The 22,497-nt window shown below is 38.3% G+C and overlaps 1 protein-coding gene across 4 annotated transcripts in view; it reads left to right on the top strand.

The window, feature by feature from the left end:
- Window positions 1-22,497, top strand: part of BICD1 (BICD cargo adaptor 1) — a 253,448-nt gene that overhangs the window by 207,313 nt on the left and 23,638 nt on the right. For 2 of the 4 annotated variants that reach the window (XM_069585375.1, XM_069585373.1), the window contains exons 5-7: window positions 2,588-3,679; window positions 7,607-7,758; window positions 10,977-11,184. In XM_069585375.1, the coding sequence (XP_069441476.1) occupies window positions 2,588-3,679; window positions 7,607-7,758; window positions 10,977-11,184 (1,452 nt within the window). Of the gene's footprint in view, window positions 1-2,587; window positions 3,680-7,606; window positions 7,759-10,976; window positions 11,295-12,249; window positions 13,535-22,497 lie in introns of those variants that run through there. The other 2 variants (XM_069585376.1, XM_069585374.1) reach the window with 2 other exon arrangements.

The raw sequence follows: 22,497 nt of genomic DNA, 5'->3' as shown, positions 1-22,497 counted from the left end.
CATAAGAGACACTGGCCTGGGGTTTTCTTTTCTCTGTCTGGTTTTGGTATCAGAGTAATACTGGCTCTTAAAATGACTTGAAAAAGTCCCTCCCCTCCCCCAACCCCTTTTTTTTTTTTTCGAGTCTTTGTCCAGCTTACTAACTTGCATATACATGTGTGTGAGTGTGTGTGAGAGAGAGAAAGACAGAAAGAGAGAGGAAGAGATTCTGTCTCACCACACTGTCCAAAATATATTCCCTTCTTTCCCAACTACTAGATTCCCTCTCCTCAGTTTCTTGGTTCTGGGCTGATCTGTTTTCATAGCTCTCATGCTCTTGTTTCTCAGGGCGCAGATTTGCCAGGGTTGCTTCACTTCAAGCAGAGAAGAATAAATTATTTATTTCTGAATTCTGTTTTGCATACTCATACTATTTGTATGCTAAGTCGCTTCAGTCATGTCCAACTCTTTGTGACCCTATGGACCATAGCCTGCCAGGCCCCTCAGGAATGGGATTCTCCGGGCAAGAATACTGGAATGGGTTGCTATGACCTCCTCCAGGGGATCGTCCCAATCCAGGGATTGAACCCAAGTCTCTTCTGTCTTTTGCATTGACAGGCAGGTTCTTTACCACACCTGGGAAGCCCTACTATGTATCCCATTACAAAAATCACACCAGTCATTCAGGTGTCAAATTGAGAGTCAGATAACCAGGATAAAGACTTTATGGAGGTTAATAACTCATAGAACAGCTTTTATTTCTCTTCCTGTGAAAGTCCTAATATTAATGAGCAAATTCCGCTGTCTTTTCTTTTGTTCCTTCACAAAAGAATTTATCAGTACTTGATACATGTTAATGTGTTTATTTAAAAGTAAACACTCAGTGAAATTAAAAATAATTTCTATGGGATGGGACTTCCCTGGTTGTCCAGTGGTTAGGGCTCTGTGCTTCCACTTCAGGGTAAACAGGTTCAATCCCTAGTCAGGGAACTAAGGTCCTGCATGCCATGTGGCCAAACAATTACTCATTCAGGTTTTCTGGCAAAACAACCAGCCCTACTACACAAAATAAAATCTTCAGTTTCAGATAGAAGATAGAGATTTTAGGAAGAGAAATAAAGCAAATGTTCTTAGTCACTGCAGATTATGTATTATTTATATATATAATTATAGAAGACTATAATTAACTCAGCAAGTCTCTCTTGAATAAGTTCTTCACAAATGGAGATTAAAATATACAATTAAAATGAATAGTAATTTTAAACTTTAAAGTGCTTTGCATTTAATAATTCAAAGCACCATGTATTTTAAATAGTTTAAACTCTGCTCTGAAATTCAAATACAATTTAGTACTTCAAGCCTCAGTAGTACTTCAAGCCTCAATAGCTGAGTGAAAATGTAATGCCAGAGTTATACAAAATTATCCACAATTTAGTTATCTTTTTTTTGGAAGAGGGCAGAGCAACCTTATTGTCCAGAAAAAATATACACACACACATATACATATGTGTGTATGTGTGTATAAAATTTGGATATCATTCCCTATTCAAAAGATTCCACCAGAAATATATTAAGTGTGGAAATTAGTACTGTATGTGGAGCATATATATATGACAGAGACAGTGTTCTATCTGATGTTTTCTGGAGGTGCTAAGCTCCTGAAACAATCCATTTCACTGAGATTGTGTACAATACCAACAATTGAGATTTTCCGTCTCTTTTATCATCAAAAATTCAAATGTCTTGACTTTTCATCAAATACCATATGGATTTTCACTTGAAATTATTGCTTAGTAGTCTGACTAAATCAGTTCATCTTCAGCTATATACAAATACAGTCTGTTGTATCTAATGAAACCCAGCTAAGAGGATTTGTATTCAAATGTATCCTAACTCTGAGATGAGTTATTTTTGCATATACAAATACAAATTTGTAAAATAAATGTGTTTGTCATGTAGAACCATTTAGGTATGGGAACTGGACCACAGTTACCCAAATGTTAATAAGATCTAACGTTATAATTATTGTTGTGGTTTTTTAGTCACCAAGTGGTGTCCAATTCTTTGTGACGCCATGGACTGTAGCCCACCAGACTCCTCTGTCCATGGGATTTCCCAAACAAGAATACTGGGATGGGTTGCCATTTCCTTCTCCAGGGGATCTTCCTGACCCAGGAATAGAACCCGTATCTCCTGCAATGGCAGGTGGATTCTTTACCACTGAGTCATCAGGGAAGCCCAGCATTATAATACCTTGATCTTTAAGTTCACTGTCTTACTGAATCACCCAAACGTCCCTAGGAGACAAGGGTTGTTATGCTCATTTTATAGATTATCAAACTGAAGCTTACCCAGATTTACTTGTGTATAAGGCATAAGAATTTGGATAGGTAAATATACAGAGCATAATTCTTTTGGAATGATGTACCTTTTGATTGATTGACCTACCAGAACTGAAATAAGAAAACACACTCCAATTCAATTTGTAGTAATGGGAATATTGTCTCTTCTGCATTTTTTAAATGTGTATATGTCCAAATGTGAATAGGTCAAGTTCATCACTGGCATTGCCTTGAAGTCACTCAAAGACTTTCTTTTACCATTGCAGGTAGAACGGGAAAAGGCCATTCTTCTGGCCAATCTCCAGGAGTCACAGACACAGCTGGAACACACCAAGGGGGCACTGACGGAGCAGCACGAACGGGTGCACCGGCTCACGGAGCATGTTAATGCCATGAGGGGCCTGCAGAGCAGCAAGGAGCTCAAGGAGCTAGATGGGGAAAAGGGCCAGGACTCAGGGGAGGAGGCCCATGACTATGAGGTGGACATCAATGGCTTAGAGATCCTTGAATGCAAATACAGGGTGGCAGTAACTGAGGTGATCGATTTGAAAGCTGAAATTAAGGCCTTAAAGGAGAAATATAATAAATCTATAGAAAACTATACCGAAGAGAAGGCCAAGTATGAGAGTAAGATCCAAATGTATGATGAGCAGGTTACAAGCCTTGAGAAGACCACCAAGGAGAGTGGAGAGAAGATGGCCCACATGGAGAATGAGTTGCAAAAGATGACCAGCATCGCCAATGAAAATCACAGTACCCTTAATACAGCCCAGGATGAATTGGTGACATTTAGTGAGGAGCTTGCTCAGCTTTACCATCATGTATGTCTGTGTAATAATGAAACCCCTAACAGGGTCATGTTGGACTACTACAGGCAAAGTAGAGTCACCCGTAGTGGCAGCCTGAAAGGCCCGGATGATCCCAGGGGACTTTTGTCTCCACGGTTGGTCAGGCGGGGTGTGTCATCCCCGGTAGAAACAAGGACCTCACCTGAACCAGTTTCAAAAGAAAACACAGAGGCCAGCAAAGAACCAAGTCCAACTAAGACCCCCACCGTCTCTCCTGTTATTACTGCCCCACCATCATCTCCAGTATTAGATACAAGTGACATTCGCAAAGAGCCAATGAATATCTATAACCTTAATGCCATAATCCGGGACCAAATCAAACATCTGCAGAAAGCTGTGGACCGGTCCTTGCAACTGTCTCGTCAAAGAGCTGCAGCACGGGAACTGGCCCCCATGATCGATAAAGACAAGGAAGCCCTAATGGAAGAGATCCTCAAGCTCAAGTCCCTACTGAGCACCAAACGGGAGCAGATCGCCACACTGAGAGCAGTGCTGAAAGCCAACAAACAGGTGATCTCATTCTACTGATGAGCTATGCTAGCCAACACTTTAGTTTATGCCTGAATGCTTTTAGTATCCACTACCATGAGGATAGGAGAAGGAAATGGCAACACACTCCTGTGTTCTTACCTAGAGAATTTCATGGACAGAAGAGCCTGGAGGGCTACAGTCCATGGGGTCACAAAGAGTCGGACACGACTAAGTGACTAACACTACTATTACTACCATCAGGATGAGAGTTCAGATTCCCGGTCAGCAGAGAAATAAAATGAACTGTGATCAGAGCCAGATCGGAACGTAATAGTTTCCCTGAAGTGCATGAATGGATGAGACAGGAGAGTAGCGCTGCCTTACTAAGGTAGAAGTGAGGAATTTAAAGCAGGAACAGAGAAAATCCAGGTGCATATGTAGAAAGGCAGTCCCGGCGGTACTTACCTGGAGCCCAGCAATCATTGAGTAGAGAAGGGAGATGGAGGGATGCAGAATAGGCTGGCAAGGCTCTCTGGTAGGCAGTTGGAGCAGAGAGAGAGGCAGAGAGAGAAAATAAATTATGCACTAACTCTGTCAGTGACCACTTATCTGAAATTTAGTTCCACTTGGAATGTTAATTCACCTGAGTCACAGCTTAAAAAGTAGAAAAAATTTCCTAATCATAGATCTTGTCCTTAGGACATAAGCAGGAATGCTACCACATGATTCTACCAACTCCTAGATCTCTTTGATGTCTGTATTTGTGTTTTTCCCTCAAACTTTACCTGAGTGACAGTGCTGTGAAATACAGGTGGGAAGATATTTTTAACCTCCGTCTAGTTTCTCTGGAAAGTGAGACTTGACAAACACCTTTGAAAAGAGTGGTGAATAAAGAATATCAATAAAGAAAAGCAACAGAGCATCAAATACCTTCTTGCAAATGTAAACAATACTAGTGTTGGAATGGAGAAGGAAATGGCAACCCACTCCAGTGTTCTTGCCTGGAGAATCCCAGGGACAGTGGAGCCTGATGAGCTGCTCCACTCTCACAGAGTCGGACACGATTGAAGCGACTTAGCAGCAGTAGCAGCAGCAGTGTTGGAAAGTGAAAGTTAATTTCAGATTCAGACGTCCTTTTCTGTTTGCATTTAAATGGGTATCTACAATGAAGCTTTCTACCCTCTTTGTCTTCAGTTACCATAAACCTGTTGGTATAATTTGGAGGTCTATAATACAAGTATTGAAATGTTTAACTGACATAGATGTATAGGTAAGCATGATTGATCAACCAAGAGAATTTGTCAAATAAGCATTCACTAATTGCATATTTCATGGCAGTTAGTAAGTAGGGATGCAAAAATAAGTGATTAGTAATCTAGTAGAATTTCAGCATATGCCTGTAACTGTTTACAAGATAGGACCAATCATCAAGCACCTTAGAGTGGTGTAAACAGTGCTGTAGGAATTAAGAGCAGTACAAAGCATTTCTGGGTGAATTTTAATTTTCACAGTGGTTTGTGGTACTATTTGCATTACATTACTGTCACATCCCATATGGCCTCAGTAAATTAAATGTAAACACATTTCTAGCCATGCCTTTAGTTTACATTTTAATGATGTTAGGGCTATTGCTGTGATGCTGTGTGCCATGAATGGCTGAGGTATCTACAGAGAACATCCACTATATTTAGACATTGTGGAATGTTTATCGTTAAGGCTAAGCTAAGAATTCTGTCATAGAGGAAAAAAAGAGGATCCTGTTTTTATTAAGTGTTCTGCATTCTTTATAACTCTTTTCATATATCTTAGGGTTTTTTGTAAGCACAGTGTCTTCTGATGAAATAAATAAATGTTTAGAAAGGACCCTCTGTATACTACTATGCTATGATGAATGCCAAAGATTCAAAGAAGGCCAGTACATGGTCCCTGCCTTCCAGGAAAGGATTCACAGACTTATGGGGATGTCAGAGTTGAACAGATAATTACAGTTTGATATTGGATATACTATAATCCAATTTATGGGAACATTGCAAAGAAAGTAACTAATGAATCCTAGATCTAGATCTCTGTGGCTAGAAACAAGATTTTTTTGTTTAAAAAATAAACTTCAGGAGAATGTGGTAAATGCAGATGTCAGCAAGTCTGCTAATGGGTCTTAGACTTCCTCAATTCCAAAAAGCTTTGTGCAGTCTTGTGAACAAAAATCTACAAACGATCCTGAGTCCTTTGGGGCATTTTTCACAAATAATAAATGACTTTGTACTTCTATTTCAGATCTTGCTCTACCGTCACTTTCTTCTCTTCTCTTCTTAGATAACTGACCATGTGCTTCCACATGCTTACAAACTCGTTACATCTACATTTTCACAACTTCACTCTCTGTTCTTAATGATTTTGTGTGTAAATTTTTAAAAAATTTAAACAGCTCCCATTGTCCCCAGGTTGATTTCTGCATTATGGATAACTTTCTGAATGTATAATGTTTCTAAAGATTCCACTGAGTTACAGCACTACAGAACATACTGAAGTATTTTATGAGTAACTTCTTTTAATCTAAAGTTAAATTCTATCAAAATTATTGTTATGTTAACAATAGAAATTTTTAAAGCTATTAAGTTATGACTTTAGAATAAAAACATTAACCAACTACACTGCTATCCTAACATTGTTTTAATTTAAAAAAGAATCTATCTCTATGGGTGGATTGGCACTTTGTATAAGAAAGTTGAAGCTATCCACTTGAAGCACGAAAAGAAATGCTAAGAAACCATGGTAGTCTTTCTGGGAAATCCTGTTACTAGTGGGTTTTTTCATTAGTGATGAGCTTTTTTCATTAGCATTGAATATTTTACATACTCTGAAAAACTGTAGTTAGTAGTTTGTAAAAATGGTGTGTTTCTAGTTTGGCTTCAGTATGAATACCATGGAGGCTATGCTTCAAACAGGCAGTCCCTAAATGTACATTGATTTCATACATTGATTTGGCCAGCATTTTTTGTTTGTTTGTTTTTATTTCATACTCTGTGTCAGGCTAGTTCTCACTTAGAAACACTCTTAATTCCAATAACTTTAAACATGCCCAAATTCAAACAAATATTTTAATTCATTCAATATTGTGGTGCTTGCTTGGGTAGCACATCCAATTTTACATATATATATATATATATATATAGCTGGAGTAGGAAATGGCAACCCACTCTTGCCTAGAGAATTCCATGGACAGAGGAGCCTGGAGGGCTACAGCCCATGAGATCACAAAGAGTTGGACATGATGGAGAAACTGAGCATGCATATATATATATATATATATATATATATATATATATGTACGTATCTGCTTCTATGAAGATTGTGAAAAAGAATTTGACTGTAATTTAGTAAAGAAGTTATATACTAAGACGTAGGAAAGAATTGATTCTTTGTTAATTCTTTTCCTTAAATATACAATACAGGTTTATAGTTTGTCATACTCATGTTATAAATCGCAATGACTTGTGCCTTTTATTCTATTATGTTTCAGATCCACTGTGCACGGATGACACAAGAATATTTGAGTTCTGTTGTATTTCATTTGGAAGATGTGCTTCTTCCCTAACTTCTTGATAAAATCCTTCTTATATAAAGTTTCATTTTGATTCATTCATATCTGAAAATCCCATATTCTCAACAATCTGCATTAAATATTTACTGAACTATTATATATCTTTCCCTTAGTCACTGATAATGACTCTGGTTCACAGCTGGTTTCTAGGGCAATTTATCCATATTATAGATTGATATTTATGTTTTGACATAAAAAATTGCCCTATATGCAAAGTATGTTTATATGAAATTCATGTTTATATTAAATTCAACCTAGACAATTTTACTTTTTATTTATGAAAGAAATAGACCCAGCATGAAGAAATGTATATGATAGATTTTCCTGATATGAAAATTGTAAGCCCTATCATTTTTCTGCTTTAGACAGCTGAGGTGGCATTAGCTAATCTCAAGAACAAATATGAAAATGAAAAAGCAATGGTGACTGAAACTATGACAAAACTTAGAAATGAACTGAAGGCTTTGAAAGAAGATGCAGCAACTTTCTCATCCCTGAGAGCAATGTTTGCAACAAGGTAACACTTTTCTCTTGCAAGTTTAGGTGTGGTACATGGGGATAAGGTGTGGTACATGGCTTCCCTGGTGGCTCAAATGGTAAAGCATCTGCCTGCGATGTGGAAGACCCGGGTTCGATGCCTGGGTCAGGAAGATCCTCTGGAGAAGGAAATGGCAACCCGCTCTAGTACCCTTGCCTGGAAAATCCCATGGACGGAGGAGCCTTGTATGCTGCAGTCCGTGGGGTCATAAAGAGTCGGACACAACTGAGCAACTTCACTTTCCTTTATGGGGATAAGACTTTAAAATGTATTTGTTCATCTTCCTGCAGAATGAGTGTTATTTAGTGTGTCATCTAAAAAGGCAAAGTGTAGAGTAAATACATGAGATTCCACTCTAACAAATCTAAAATAAAACCTTTTGTGCTGTTTTCCAAAGCCCTCTACTGGACACCCTGGATCAAGCAATTCTTTTACATGAAGGTGTTTTTATTTTATTTTTTTTGGCCATGCCACGTGGCTTGCAAAACCTTAGTTCCCCAGCCCAGGGTCGAACCCGGGCCCCCATTAGTGGAAACACAGAGTCTTAATCACTCGCCCTCCAGGGAATTCCCTATACAAACGTTTTTAAGTTAATATAATAGATTTTTTCTAGAGCCTTCTGTACCCAAAAGAATTAGACCAAGGAAAACAAAACCTCCAATAAGGGGGAAAAACCCACTTCCTGAAATAGCTAAATATTACATTATCACGATTGACATTTATTTTTGTGTACATAAAAGTGTTTATCATTAGCAAGTATTTGTATGAAAAGATATCTTCATAATGAAGATTAATATTCATCATATCAGCTAATTACTTAGACTTAATATGTTGTTCTTGTTTAGTTGCTAAGTTGTGTCCAACTCTTTTGCAACCCCATGGACTGTAGCCTGTCAGACTCCTCTGTCTGGAATTTCCCAGGCAAGAATACTGGAGTGGGTTGCCATTTCCTTCTCCAGGGAATCTTCCCATCTGAGGGACTGAATCCATGTCTCTGCATTAGCAGGCAGATTCTTTACCACTGAGCCACCAGGGAAGCCTAGATTTAATATACTGTGAATTAAATTATGATTTCTAAGATGTTATAATATATATCACCAAATTTTTCATACTACCCAACTAATTATTTAGACAAATGTTAGTTACTACCTCCCCCCACCAGTTTTGTTATGAAGCACCACTGTATTTTATTTTTAGACTTGAAATGATTGTTCAAAAAGTATTGATTCAAAAAAAGAAAGTATTGATTCAGTGGTTTCAAAATCTTGAGATGTTCAGTATAGTGATGCAATTTCCTTTTTGCTGTCACAATTCAGTATCAAAATAAAAATAATTCTATATTTTATATGATACAAATGGTATAAAATTCACAAAGCATAACTATGTTATGCTTTATTTGCAGATTCAGTAAATTACTTGCATATAGCTAATATAAATGTAAAAATAAATCCTAGGCCCTGAAATCTGTCCAGCTTCCTTTTTGTGTCAGGAGAGAAAAGGCTCAAGCTCATACTTTTTGATCGACTCCTGGACGTGGCAATGAGGAGGCTAAGTGCCTAAGAGACCACAAGGGTATGGGAGAACTGAAGGGAACTGACTTCTTGGTCTGAGCACAGAAGAGTTTGCATACCTCTGGCCTCTATGGGGAGGTAGGGACAGGAGAATGGGTTTCATGCATAACGCCTCCCTCTTTGAAAAGGAAATCAAAAAAATTTTAAAGGGACATTTAATATCTCGATCTTGGGCTTTTCTGGTGGCTCAGAGGTTAAAGCGTCTGCCTGCAATGCGGGAGACCAAGGTTCGATCCCTGGGTCGGGAAGATCCCCTGGAGAAGGAAATGGCAACCCACTCCAGTATTCTTTCCTGGAGAATCCCATGGAAGGAGGAACTTAGTGGGCTACAGTCCATGGGGTCGCAAAGACTTGGACACGACTGAGTGACTTGACTTGACTTAATGTCTTGATCTGGCTTCTATAAGAATTATTACCCCAAAGTAATGTATTCTCACAGAAATTTGTTTTTTCAGGTTATTAACTGCCTACTCCATTGTATTTTTAAAAATATTGTTATCTAACCAAGTAAAATAAATCCAGGGTCCCGAAATCCACATGTTATTTTACTAAGCCCTGATTTTTCTTATAATATTCCTACTGTGCTTCTTGACATTCAGTGTTAAAAAATATTGAGACCCACCTGGAGCTCAAGTTCTTTCACTACAAAGTCTATTTTTTTTTTAATGCCATAAGTCTTGTGTTAATTTCAAAGTTTATACAATACATTTGGTAACTCTGGAAAGTCATTAACTATCTTCTGATTTGTGAAGAGTGTTCTTAGTGGGTAAATAAACTCAGAAAAAGCTCTGAATAATTGTGTGAATAATTCTTCATTCCAAATGAACATGTGCTCGCTCAGGTGTCACTTTTGGTGGAAAAAAGACCACTGAGCTTATCCTCCTGGTGCAGCAGTATCAAACCTGAACAAAGCCAACTATATTTGTATCAAACCCTCTGCAAATCTTGGTCTTCTCTGACACCTATTGCTTTATCATTTGGTTGGGAAATCATTGAAGATACTCAGGTTTCTAGTTCAGGCAGATGTGCCATGTTGAAATCAGTAGCAACTATAATCTGAACTCAAAAATATAAATAAACTACATGTTTTCTTTATAAATATTGTTATTATTTTTATGCTACAGGCAAGACTATACAATTATTATAACACATCTATGAGGCTGTGTACATTACCTGAGACTTTACTGTTGGTTTTTTTGCGTCATGGAGCAGCCCTCACAATAATTCTATCTCTGGAGTTTAAGATACTGCCTATTAAGAATGTCCCTAGGACTTCCCTGGCAGCCCAGTGGTTAACACTCTGTGCTTCCACTGCAGGTGGTGCACGTTCAATCCCTGGTTCCCTGGTCAGGGACCTAAGATCCTGCATGCTTCACAGCAAGGCCGAAACAAAACAGAAAGAATGCCCCCCTATGTACTTCATCGTATAGATGAACTATCAGTTATTGAACCTGCTCTGTTTCCAACTTTCTACTGAAATAGATTACTTCTATTCCATTACTTCCATTGTAATGGGATTACATCCATTACTTCCAAATCCTAGCAAAATTCATTACTTTCAACTGAAGCTCCAGATTTAATTGCACAAAGATTTTCTCCTGACCACTTTTCTGTTGGTGGTTCTAGATGTGATGAATATGTCACACAGTTGGATGAGATGCAGAGACAGTTAGCAGCTGCAGAGGATGAAAAGAAGACTCTAAACACTTTGTTACGAATGGCTATCCAGCAAAAACTCGCCCTGACCCAGCGGCTGGAGGACTTAGAGTTTGACCATGAGCAGTCCCGTCGCAGCAAAGGCAAACTTGGGAAGAGCAAGATCGGCAGCCCTAAAGTAAGTGGGGAGGCATCAGTCACCGTGCCCACCATAGACACTTACCTCCTGCATAGTCAGGGCCCACAGACACCCAACATTCGGGTCAGCAGTGGCACTCAGAGGAAAAGGTATGCATGCAGCGATCTTCATAGTATGGTGCAGTGGCCAGATTTTAGTTAACTGCAAAAATTAATGTGCTGTTATTGTGGAGGATGGAGGAAGGGAAGGAAGAGAAAAAGTGGGAGTGGGTGTATAAATGGGCCTTGCCAATGTTGGTTTTTCCAAATTAAAACCTTTTGATCATTGTGTTTATTTGTTTCTGTCCCCCACACCCCATCTCTTGGTTAACCATAATATACTTTTCAAGTGTCTGTTAACATGTTTGCTGTTCCTTGTATGCATAAATATGCCTCTCCCTTACCTCCAACCTAAAAATTGGTAGATGAAAAGTGGATATTAAGAATGAAGCTATGTTTTACATGGGTGATAATTTGAATGGTAATGGTGCTATTTACCAGCTTCTCTCTAATGAGGCAAGAAGATGAATGTGTTCTTTTAGGGGAGCTTTTGTTCATATGCTGAAAACTGATGACTGACTGAAAGATGTCTCTATTTCAGTCAAATAGAATGGAATATGTATAGCGTTTTTCTTAAAAGCAGGTTTTTGTGCTTTTTCTTTTAGTATATGAATATTGTTTTAAAAAATCACTCATAAGGTTATTAATGGCTTGATTTTATGACCTTTCTCTAGAGTCCTGGATGTTGAATTACTTACCCTGTATTTTTCAGTTAAAAGTGAAATTTTATTTTAGGAGCTTTCAATTAAGAATCAAACAATATAAATATTTTCTGTTTGTGGTTCAAACTGACTAACTATAATAAATCTCTTTTCCAGTATCCAGTACAATTTCCAAATAGGGTTGTATCCTGGTATGGAAACTAAACATTTAGTGAAAATCTTGATTTACTTGTTAAAAAAATTAAATGCCAATATAAATAATGTTGTCACTGGTGAGGCTTTGAAAGGTAATTAAAGTAAAACTTTTTTGTTTCCTATATGTATTTTCTTGGATCTCCTGCAAGACAATTTTCACCTTCCCTTTGTGATCAGAGCCGTCCCAGGACTTCAGGGGCTTCCTACCTACAGAATTTATTAAGAGTTCCCCCTGATCCCACCTCCACAGAGTCATTTCTTCTGAAGGGCCCCCCTTCCATGAGTGAATTCATCCAAGGGCACCGGCTCAGCAAGGAAAAAAGGTTAACCGTGGCTCCACCAGGTAAACACTTTTTCCTTGGGTGCATGTGATGCAAATGATGAGTTGAATAGACCAACTCTCCCCTTCCTTCCAGCTACTCACACCCACCCATCCACAGAGTCTAACTTTCATGATGATAAATTCCTACTGTTAAAGTAAAAACATCTTTATACTTTGCTTCCTGATTCCTTCTTTACTCAGCCAGACAGTCATTTCTTAGGTGTCTCCAGGGACTTCCCTTTTTAGCAGCCAAGGATGAAAAATGAGAGTTGGAAGGAATGGGATAGATGAAGGGAAACTAGCAACAGGCACAATGCAAGACACACAGTCCTATTTGCAGTTTGGTAGCTCCTAGCAATTCTGTCTTGGTCAAATTTTGACATTTTCTTCTGATCATTTTTAACATAATTTCAGTCAAGGGAGCCATCTTTATGAAAAGCTCTTTGGGCTGATCTCCTTTTGCAGTGACTCAGAATGTCTTCTCAATTATTGAAAATATAAAAGTAAAATCCTCTGAGGTTTTGCTCCTCAGGAACATTTAGGTCTTAATATAATGTTCTTATAGTTTGTAAGCCCTTATTGATTTGTGCTTATCAGCATGCTCACAACTTATTTTAGCTTCACTGTTTTGCATTTTTCTAATATTTTTTATTTTTTCTCTGAAGGGCCTCATTTGAAAATATGACTTCTGGCAGATAAACATCATTCTTTTGGGAAATCCCCACATGTTAACTATAGGTCAAGAGGTGGTGCACTTTAATTCTGTGAAACAAAATATGCCCAAAGGCAGCTGTTATTAGCCTATCTAATAAATGAAAAATTAAAAGCTAATTCTAGTTAGTTGTCAACAGTTAGAAATTCAAGAGATTTCACCGGGACAGCTGTATTTCTGGTCTCCCTTGAATGATCCTGGCAGGCTTAAGTCTGCATTCATGCATTTCAGCAACTTGCTGGAGCTCTGTAGTAGCTGCTGCTTTTACACAGGGCAAACTGCAGTTTACCACAGGTCCCCTCACTGCCAATTACATATACCCATCCTGCTGCACTTGTTTCTGTTGTCATCTGGCCCCTAATGTAACCTTTGAGTTTGTCACCTTTGCCACAAAAAAAAATTTTTTTTTAATTACTTCAATTTTATCTTAATTCCTTTTTGGAAACCTCAGCCTTTGGATCTCCAATACTGTACTTCCCTTATCTCATTCATGAATCAGCCTACTGATTGGGATTAAAAGATATGGTGTGAAAATTTATAGAACAAGTTAAACATTCTAAGAATCTTTGAGGACATAGGTAGTGTGATAAGGAGTTGGAGGAGACTAACAGCCAAAATGTTCACCTAAAATAAAAAGCCAGACTTTCCTGGAGGTTCCTCCTTTCGTGATCCTTTTGCTGTTGTTTTAGACCCCTTTGGAAGCTACCTTGAAGTATCTGTGAGTCGCATAGTGGTCCTGATTCATCAGAACACCTAAGTTAAATAAAATCCAAAGATCTTATTGTGTTCCAACTGGACTTAGTAGCATTATCTCCTAGAACTTAGAAAAGAAATTCTGTGATTAATAAGTAAACCTATTGTATTTTAATTTTTAAAGTGACATATCAATAATACTAAAATTAATAAATATTAATAACAGCTATTTTCATTTTGTATATGACTATTTGATCCTTGCTTATGTTAATATCTATTTTACATCAAACCACTAACAGATATCATAAATTTTTCTGTTACTATCTAGTCTTATTTTTATTTTTAAAGGTTGTATCATAAATTTTACTTCAGATATTATCATTGCATTAATCACCACTTCCTCTCTGTTAACCACTAGATGGTTTTCCATTATTTGTTATAAGATGCTGTTAGAAATATGCATTCAACTTCTCATCTATTCCATTCTTTTTTCAAGAGTGAGATCACTGGGTTAAAGTATGAACATCTTTATGTTTTTTGGTCTATTTTGATGTTCTGATGTGATGTCCAAAAGGGCATATCAATGTGCTGAAAGTCTTACATTTTCCCCATTTTCATACATTCTGAATCTTTCTGCTACTGCTAGTCAGAATACTTGAATAAGAATACTATTATGTGGCCTGAAATTCGTTAGTTTTGAATAATAAGAAAATGCCATAGACCTTAGAAATGATTGCTATATATAAGATGAGATATAAATAATGTGGAATTCAGAATCATCATTAGGCCAGAAAAGCATTTTAATTACAACTTAGCATATTGATGAAACTTATATTTTAACCATTTATTTGAAGTTAAAATAATAAAAGTATGAAGGAAGTAAATCTGTTATTATAGCCTAAAGATTTTTCAATCTTATGTCATGGAACCAACCAGATTAGTCCTTAATAAATTCTTAGATCAACCTAGCAACATTTTCTGAAAGGTTCTGTTTAAATAAATAGAAACTGATTAGCCGTCTACATCAAACTGTACCTTCTACAAATATTTGCATTATTGACAGTATATATTTTTCCTAGAATAAATTATATTGGATAAGGAATATTAAATATTATTTACAATGCTTTCACTATATAAAATGTTTCATTAAGCTGAGAGAAGGAAAGTGTGCCATTTATATCCAATCCTATGTTCTATGCAAGAATATCTTAAACCCATGGCAAGTAATAGGTTTTATGAGTATTTTTTATTCTTGAGTTTAATATAATTTATTGATTATTATAGATTTACTTGCTGGTAACAATCTATATTCATCATTTTAAAAGGATGATTTCCTGTTAATTTATCAGAATTTTTTGATAGGCATTGTTTTCTAAAATATATTTTTAATGTTTTCTATAATATATTTTTTAGTTTATTTTTTAGGTGTTTTTAATTATTCTAGTAAGTCTATATACAGATTGTTTCTATTGAGAATCATTGAAGAAATTAAATCAATGTAAATTATATTAGTCTAATTTGTTTTGGATTCTTTGGTTGAGGAATTCCAAGAGATATAAATCTAATGTAAATTTTAAATTAAAACATAGAATATTATTTACCATATATAGAATATTTACAAATAGATTTCACTTCTATGAGATGGTTAGCAGAAAACCCCATCATCTTCAAGGCACAATTTCTCAATTTCTGGAAAATCAGTTCTAGAATAGGGCATTAATTTTCAAAATTAGTAGACTGTTTTGTGCTAATTTATTAGTACATTGTTCTGATTGATTTCTAATATTAGTAAAACTTTGTGGAGGAAAATTCTGGCTATGGCTCAGCCTCTGCTACCTCAGCTCTAGAAATTCCAGAGTTTCTGGCCGTGACTTACTGACTCTCTTTCTCCTGACTTATCCTCATCCAGCATACAAACTTCAACATGTAGCACTGAAGAACTTGAATCAAAGTGTTCCCTTCTGATATCAAGTTTACAATCAGACAGCAGATAGTATATCTGCATAATATTAGTGGTTATTTTGTAGCCAACAATTCATCTCAATGCCTTAACTACCTAGGTCTATGTAATTAATAGAAACTTACAATTTAATCAATAATTAAAATCAATCTACCAGAGTATATGAAAGGAATCTGTTCAGATCATAGGCCAGAGATGTTACTTCTGTGGTAAAGACCTAACTGCACCATTTGTACAAGTGTATTAGGTTCCTGGACCCGATTGCAGCGTGAAGAGGGGGAGAAGGGAAATGCTTCAGCACACCAAGCAGTTCTTTGATATCAGCTGGTTGCCATAGGATTCAACTCAATTCTGACACTAGCTACCTGGAGATGGCATCCAATTCCACACACTGAGGACTCAATCTGACAAGACTGCCCCACACCCTTATCCCCACTTCTTAAGCCAATCAAAAGCCTGGGCTATTTATTACCTGTGTCTCTGACCCACCACTATAGATTGGAGTTCCCATGACCCCTCTTTAGACTTCAGATGCCAGTCCAAAGTCCAGGTTGTTTCCTTCTGAACGACTGACTATAAACCAAAGGTTACCACGACCCCTCTTCAGGTTCAGTTAATTTGCTACTTCCTCAATCACTGGTTTATTTTTTTATTTTTTAAAGTAACTCAGGAACAGCCAGACAGAAGAGATTTGAAGGGCAAGAAACAGGGAAATGTGCCACAGTTTGCCTACTCTTCCAGTGTGACACTCCTCCTGTAATCTCCACGTGTTCACCAACCCAGAAGTTCTGTGAACCCTGTCCTTTAAGATTTCTATGGCGGCTTCATTACAGAAGCATGAGTTTGATTAAATCATTGGCCGTTTGATGAATGATTCAACCTTCAGGGGTTGAAACAGAAAGTTCCAACTCTCTAATTCTGTGGTTGGTTCCCCTGGCAACCAGCCTCCACCCTTAGGTGGGGTCCTAAAGTCATCTCATTAACACAATAAGAGACACTTTTGTCATTCTTAGCACTTAAGAAGTTCCAACATTTGGGGAGCTAAGAGCCAGGAATCCTGGACAAAGACCAAATATACATTTCTTATCAATCATAGTATCGCAACAGGATAAATAAGAAATCTGAAACTTCAAAAAGCAAGCTTGAACTTTCTTCTTGAAGTAATACCCTGAGCAGTTTGCTCTTCATGAACTTGTGTTTTCCCTGTAGAAGCTTTTTCTTTTGAATGTTCTGCTTCCCGGTGTCATTTCAGTTCCTCTGTTCCTCCCTACTTCACTATTTTCCTTCCTCCTCTCTCTCTGAGACCATTACTGAACTAATGTGAAAGAATGGTTTTGAAATCTGAAATTTTTCTATGATATTTTAGATCTTACCAATTTTTAAAGAAGCTCATAGAAATATATTAACCTTAGTATGTACTCACTCCTTTAGTAACAAACACGTTACTAAACATGTTCATTAGTGAAAATTGCCTTTGCATTTCCCTACATTCAAATAATAAATGTTTATGTGTTTGTTGTATTGCAAAGCCTATATTCTTAAATATGTACCCAAATCACATTTCTTTCATTAACTCATTTTCTCATTCACTTGTTTGTCAAAATTTAGCAAAGTATATTGAGCACCTACTATGTGTCAGGCACTTTTTTTTGCTTTTGGTATAATCCATGGGATTGCAAAGAGTTGGACATGACTGAGCGATTTTCATTTACTTACGTATAATGTGAAAGTGTTAGTTGCTCAGTCATGTCTGACTCTTTGCAACCCCATGGATGGTATCCTGTTGGGCTCCTCACTCCATGGGATTCTCCAGGCAAGAATACTGGGTTGCTATTTCCTTCTCCAGGGGATCTTCCCAACCCAGTGATATTCAAGTAAAACCTCACCTCTGTTATCCCCTTTAAGGGGCAGTAGATAGGCAAATAAGTAATGATATTAGTAAATATTCCTGGTAAATAGAAGGATTGGGGTGATGAGGAAATCCTGCCCAAAGAAATGCAAGTACTGGTCATGAGAGGTAACTGTAGACCTTAATAGGCAGAAGGCAGAGGCGCAGGTGTGGATAAAGAGAAAAGCCTTATAGGAGATCAGCTTGCACAAAGGCTGATGAATTAGGGGCTAGAAACTGGATCAGGACTTGGGAGTGATGGGAATGACTCTAGGAAGTCAGACAGGGACTTGAAGGTAGAGGGCCAGGTTAGTGAGAGTAGACTTTATTCCAAGGGCACAGATAAGTTTTCAGAAGAGGAGAAGATTTTTAGTTTATAAGTCTACATAGTGTATTTAGTCTCCACCTGACAACGAGGTGGAGAGTGGATTAGATGTGGGTAATGTTAACCGATGCTAGGAAAGATTTAAGGCAGGAGGAGAAGGGGACAACAGAGGATGAGATGGTTAGATGGCATCACTGATGTGATCGGCATGAGTTTGAGTAGGCTCCAGGAGCTGGTGATGGACAGGGAAACCTGGCATGCTGAAGTCCATGGAGTTGCAAAGAGTTGGACATGACTCAGTGACTAAACTGACTGGTTGACTGACTGAATGTTACCCAAAAAACTGGGTTCTCCTCTTGATGAGTGTCAAGCCAAAACACAACTGAAACCATATAACTCAGATTGGGACTTGAACCATGGTCTTTTAACTGATATCACACTGAATTTCAGGACTTAATGAAACTCAGTTTCTTGAAGTCCCATCACAGAAATAATTCAGTGAGAGACAAAGAAATAGGTAAGAAATGGATTTTGCGAGAAATACACTCCACAGAGTGTGGGCCATCTCAGAAGGCAAGAGCAGCCCCTGAGTATGGCATGGTTAGTGTTTTTATGGGCTGGGTAATTTCATAGGCTAATGACTGGAAGGATTATTCCAACTATTTTGGGGAAGGGGCAGGTTTTTCCAGGAGTTGGGTTGCTGTCCTCTGTTTTGCCTTTGATGATCAGCCTCAGAACTGTGATGGTGCTGGTGGGCGTGTCATTTAGCATATGCTAGTATACTCCGTTCAGTTCAGTTGCTCAGTCCTGTCTGACTCTTTGTAACCCCATGGACTGCAGGACTCTAGGCTTCCCTGTCCATCCCCATCACCTGGAGCTTGCTCAGAGTCATGCCCACTGAGTCTGTGATGTCATCCAACCATCTAATCCCTCTGTTGTCCCCTAATGCTTTCAGTCTTTACCAGCATCAGGGTCTTTTCCAGTGAGTTAGTTCTTCACATCAGGTAGCCAAAGTATTGGAGCTTCAGCTTTAGCATCAGTCCTTCCAATGAATATTCAGGACTGATTTCCTTTATGATTGCCTGGTTTGATATCCTTGCAATCCAAGGGACTCTCAAGAGTCTTCTCCAACACCACAGTTCAAAAGCATCAATTCTTCTACGCTCAGCTTTCTTTGTGATCCAACTCTCACATCCATACATGACTACGGGAAAAACCATAGCCGTGACTAGATGGAACTTTGTCAGCAAAGTAATGTCTCTGCTTTTCAGCATGCTGTCTAGGTTGGTCATAGCTTTACTTCCAAGGAGCAAGCGACTTTTAATTTCATGGCTGCAATCACCACAGCAGTGATTCTGGAGCCCAACAAAATGAAGTCTGTCACTATTTCCATTGTTTCCCATCTATTTGCCGTGAAGTGATGGGACCAGATGAAATTATCTTCATTTTTTGAATGTTGAGATTTAAGCCAGCTTTTTCACTCTCTACTTTCATTTTCATCAAGAAGTTTTTAGTTCCTCTTCGCTTTCTGCCTTAAAGGTGGTGTCATCTACATATCTGAGGCGATTGATATTCCTCCCTGTAATTTTGATTCTAGCTTGTGCTTCATCCAGCCCAGCATTTCACATGATGTATTCTGCATATGTTAAATAAGCAGGGTGACAAAATGCAGTTTTGATGTACTCTTCTCCCAATTTGGAACCAGTCCATTGTTCCATGTCCGTTCTAACTGTTGCTTCTTGACCTGCATACAGATTTCTCAGGAGGCAGGTAAGGTGGTCTGGTATTTCCTACCCTCGAATTTTCCACAGTTTGTAGTGATCCACACAGTCAAAAGCTTTGGCATAGTCAATAAAGCAGAAGTAGGTGTTTTTCTGGAACTCTCTTGCTTTTTCAATGATCCAGCAGATGTTGGCAATTTGATCTATGGTTCCTCTGCCTTTTCTAAATTCAGCTTGTACATCCTGAAGTTCTCAGTTCACGTGCTGTTGAAGCCTGGCTTGTAGAATTTTGAGCATTACTTTGTTAACATGTGAAATGAGTGCAATTGTGCAGTAGTTTGAGCATTCTTTGGCATTGCCTTTCTTTGGAATTGGAATGAAAACGGACCTTTTGGAGTCCTATGGCCACGGCTGGGCTTTTCAAATTTGTTGGCATATTGAGTGCAGCACTTTCACAGCATCATCTTTTAGGCTGAAATAGCTCAGCTGGAATTCCATCACCTCCACTAGCTTTGTTCATAGTGATGCTTCCTAAGGCCCCCTTGACTTCACCTTCCAGGATGTCTGGTTCTAGGTGAGTGATCACACCATCATGGTTATCTGGGTCATAATGATCGTTTCGTATAGTTGTTCTGTGTATTCTTGCCACCTCTTCTTAATATTTTCTGCATCTGTTAGGTCCATATGATTTCTGTCCTTTATTGTACCATTCTTTGCATGAAATGTTATCTTGGGGTCTCCAATTTTCTTGAAGAGATCTCTAGTCTTTCCCATTCTAATGTTTTCCTCTATTTCATTACATTGATCACTGAGGAAGGCTTTCTTATCTCTCCTTGCTATTCTTTGGAACTCTGCATTCAAATGGGTATATCTTTCCTTTTCTCCTTTGCCTTTCACATCTTTTCTTTTCTCAGCTATTTGTAAGGCCTCCTTAGACAACTATTTTGCCTTTTTGCATTTCTTTTTCTTGGGAATGATCTTGATCACTGCCTCCTGTACAGTGTCACAAACCTCCATCCATAGTTCTTCAGGCACTCTATCAGATCTAATCCCTTGAATTTATTTGTCACTTCCACTGTATTAATCATAAGGGATTTGATTTAGGTCACAGAGCGACTGAACTGAACTGAACTGAATGGTCTAGTGGTTTTCCCTACTTTCTTCAATTTAAGTCTGAATTTTGCAGTAAGGAGTTCATGATCTGAGCCACAGTCAACTCCCAGTCTTGTTTTTGCTGACTGTATAGAGCTTCTCCGTCTTTGGCTGCAAAGAATATAATCAATCTTTTTCAGTATTGACCATCTGTGATATCCATGTGTAGAGTCTTCTCTTGTGCTGTTGGAAGAGGGTGTTTGCTATGACCAGTGTGGTCTCTTGGCAAAACTCTATTAGCCTTTGCCCTGCTTCATTCTCTACTCCAAGGACAAACTTACCTGTTACTCCAGGTTATCTCTTGACTTCCTACTTTTGCATTCCAGTCGCCTCTGATGAAAAGGACATCTTTTTTGGGTGTTAATTTTAGAAGGTCTTGTAGGTCTTCATAGAACTGTTCAACTTCAGCTTCTTCAGCATTAGTGGTTAGGGCATAGACATGGATTACTCTGTTATTGAATGGTTTGCCTTGTAAACAAACAGAGATCATTCTGTCGTTTTTGAGCTTGCACTCAAGTACTGCATTTCAGACTCGTTTGTTGACTATGAAGGCTATTCCATTTCTTCTAAGGGATTCTTGCCCATGATAGTAGATACAATGATCATCTGAATTAAATTCGCCCATTCCAGTCCATTTTAGTTCACTGATTCCTAACATATCAATGTTCACTCTTGCCATCTCCTGTTTGACCACTTCCAACTTACCTTGATTCATAGCCCTAATATTCCAGGTTTTTATACAATATTGTTCTTTATAGCATCGGACTTTACTTCCATCACCAGTGACATCCACACCTGGGTGTTGTTTTTGCTTTGGCTCTGTACTTTCATTCTTTCTGGAGTTATGTCTCCACTCTTTTCCAGTAGCATATTGGGCACCTCCTGACTTGGGGAGCTCATCTTTCAGTGTCATATCTTTCTGCCTTTTCATACTGTTCATGGGATTCTCGCGGCAGAAATACTGAAGTGGTTTGCCGTTTCCTTCTCCAGTGGACCACGTTTTGTCGTAATTCCCCACCATGACCCGTCCATTTTGGGTGGCCCTCCATGGCGTGGCTCATAGTTTCATTGATTTAGACAAGGCTGTGAATGTCCAGGAGTCTCCAGCAGAGGCGTAGGTCAATAATGGCCTGCTGTAGGGTCAGGGGCACTGACTACCACAGTGCATGTACAAATCCTTTGGAAGGAGATTGCCATTACCTTCATTATCCCTTCCATAGTTTGGCCCGAGGCCAACCAACAGAGGGAACACAGCCCTGCCCATCTTCAGAAAATTGGATTAAAGATTTACTGAGCATGACCCCACCCATCAGAACAAGACCCAGTTTCTCCCACAGTCAGTCTCTCCCATCAGGAATTTCTGTAAGTTTCTTATCAGTATCCATCAGAGGGCTAATGTGGTACAATGAGCATGAAATGTGGCTCAAGGTCCACTGGAAGTCAAATCTTTTGCCACCTTGGACCTTGTTAGTTCTAACCAGTTTTTGTCATGTCCTATGGCTATGTTTCTTTTAAAGGTTGTACCCTGCCCCCTTCCCTCCTGTTTTACAACCAAATCAAAGATTTGGGAAAGAAAGATTTATTACTTGCAGCAAGTAAGAATACTAGGGATCTTGCCCAAAGC

The sequence above is a fragment of the Ovis canadensis genome, chromosome 3, assembly GCF_042477335.2.
Source record: "Ovis canadensis isolate MfBH-ARS-UI-01 breed Bighorn chromosome 3, ARS-UI_OviCan_v2, whole genome shotgun sequence".
Lineage (NCBI taxonomy): Eukaryota > Metazoa > Chordata > Mammalia > Artiodactyla > Bovidae > Ovis > Ovis canadensis.
The sequence above is the reverse complement of the archived record's forward strand: the minus strand, read 5'-3'. Positions and strand labels throughout refer to the sequence as shown.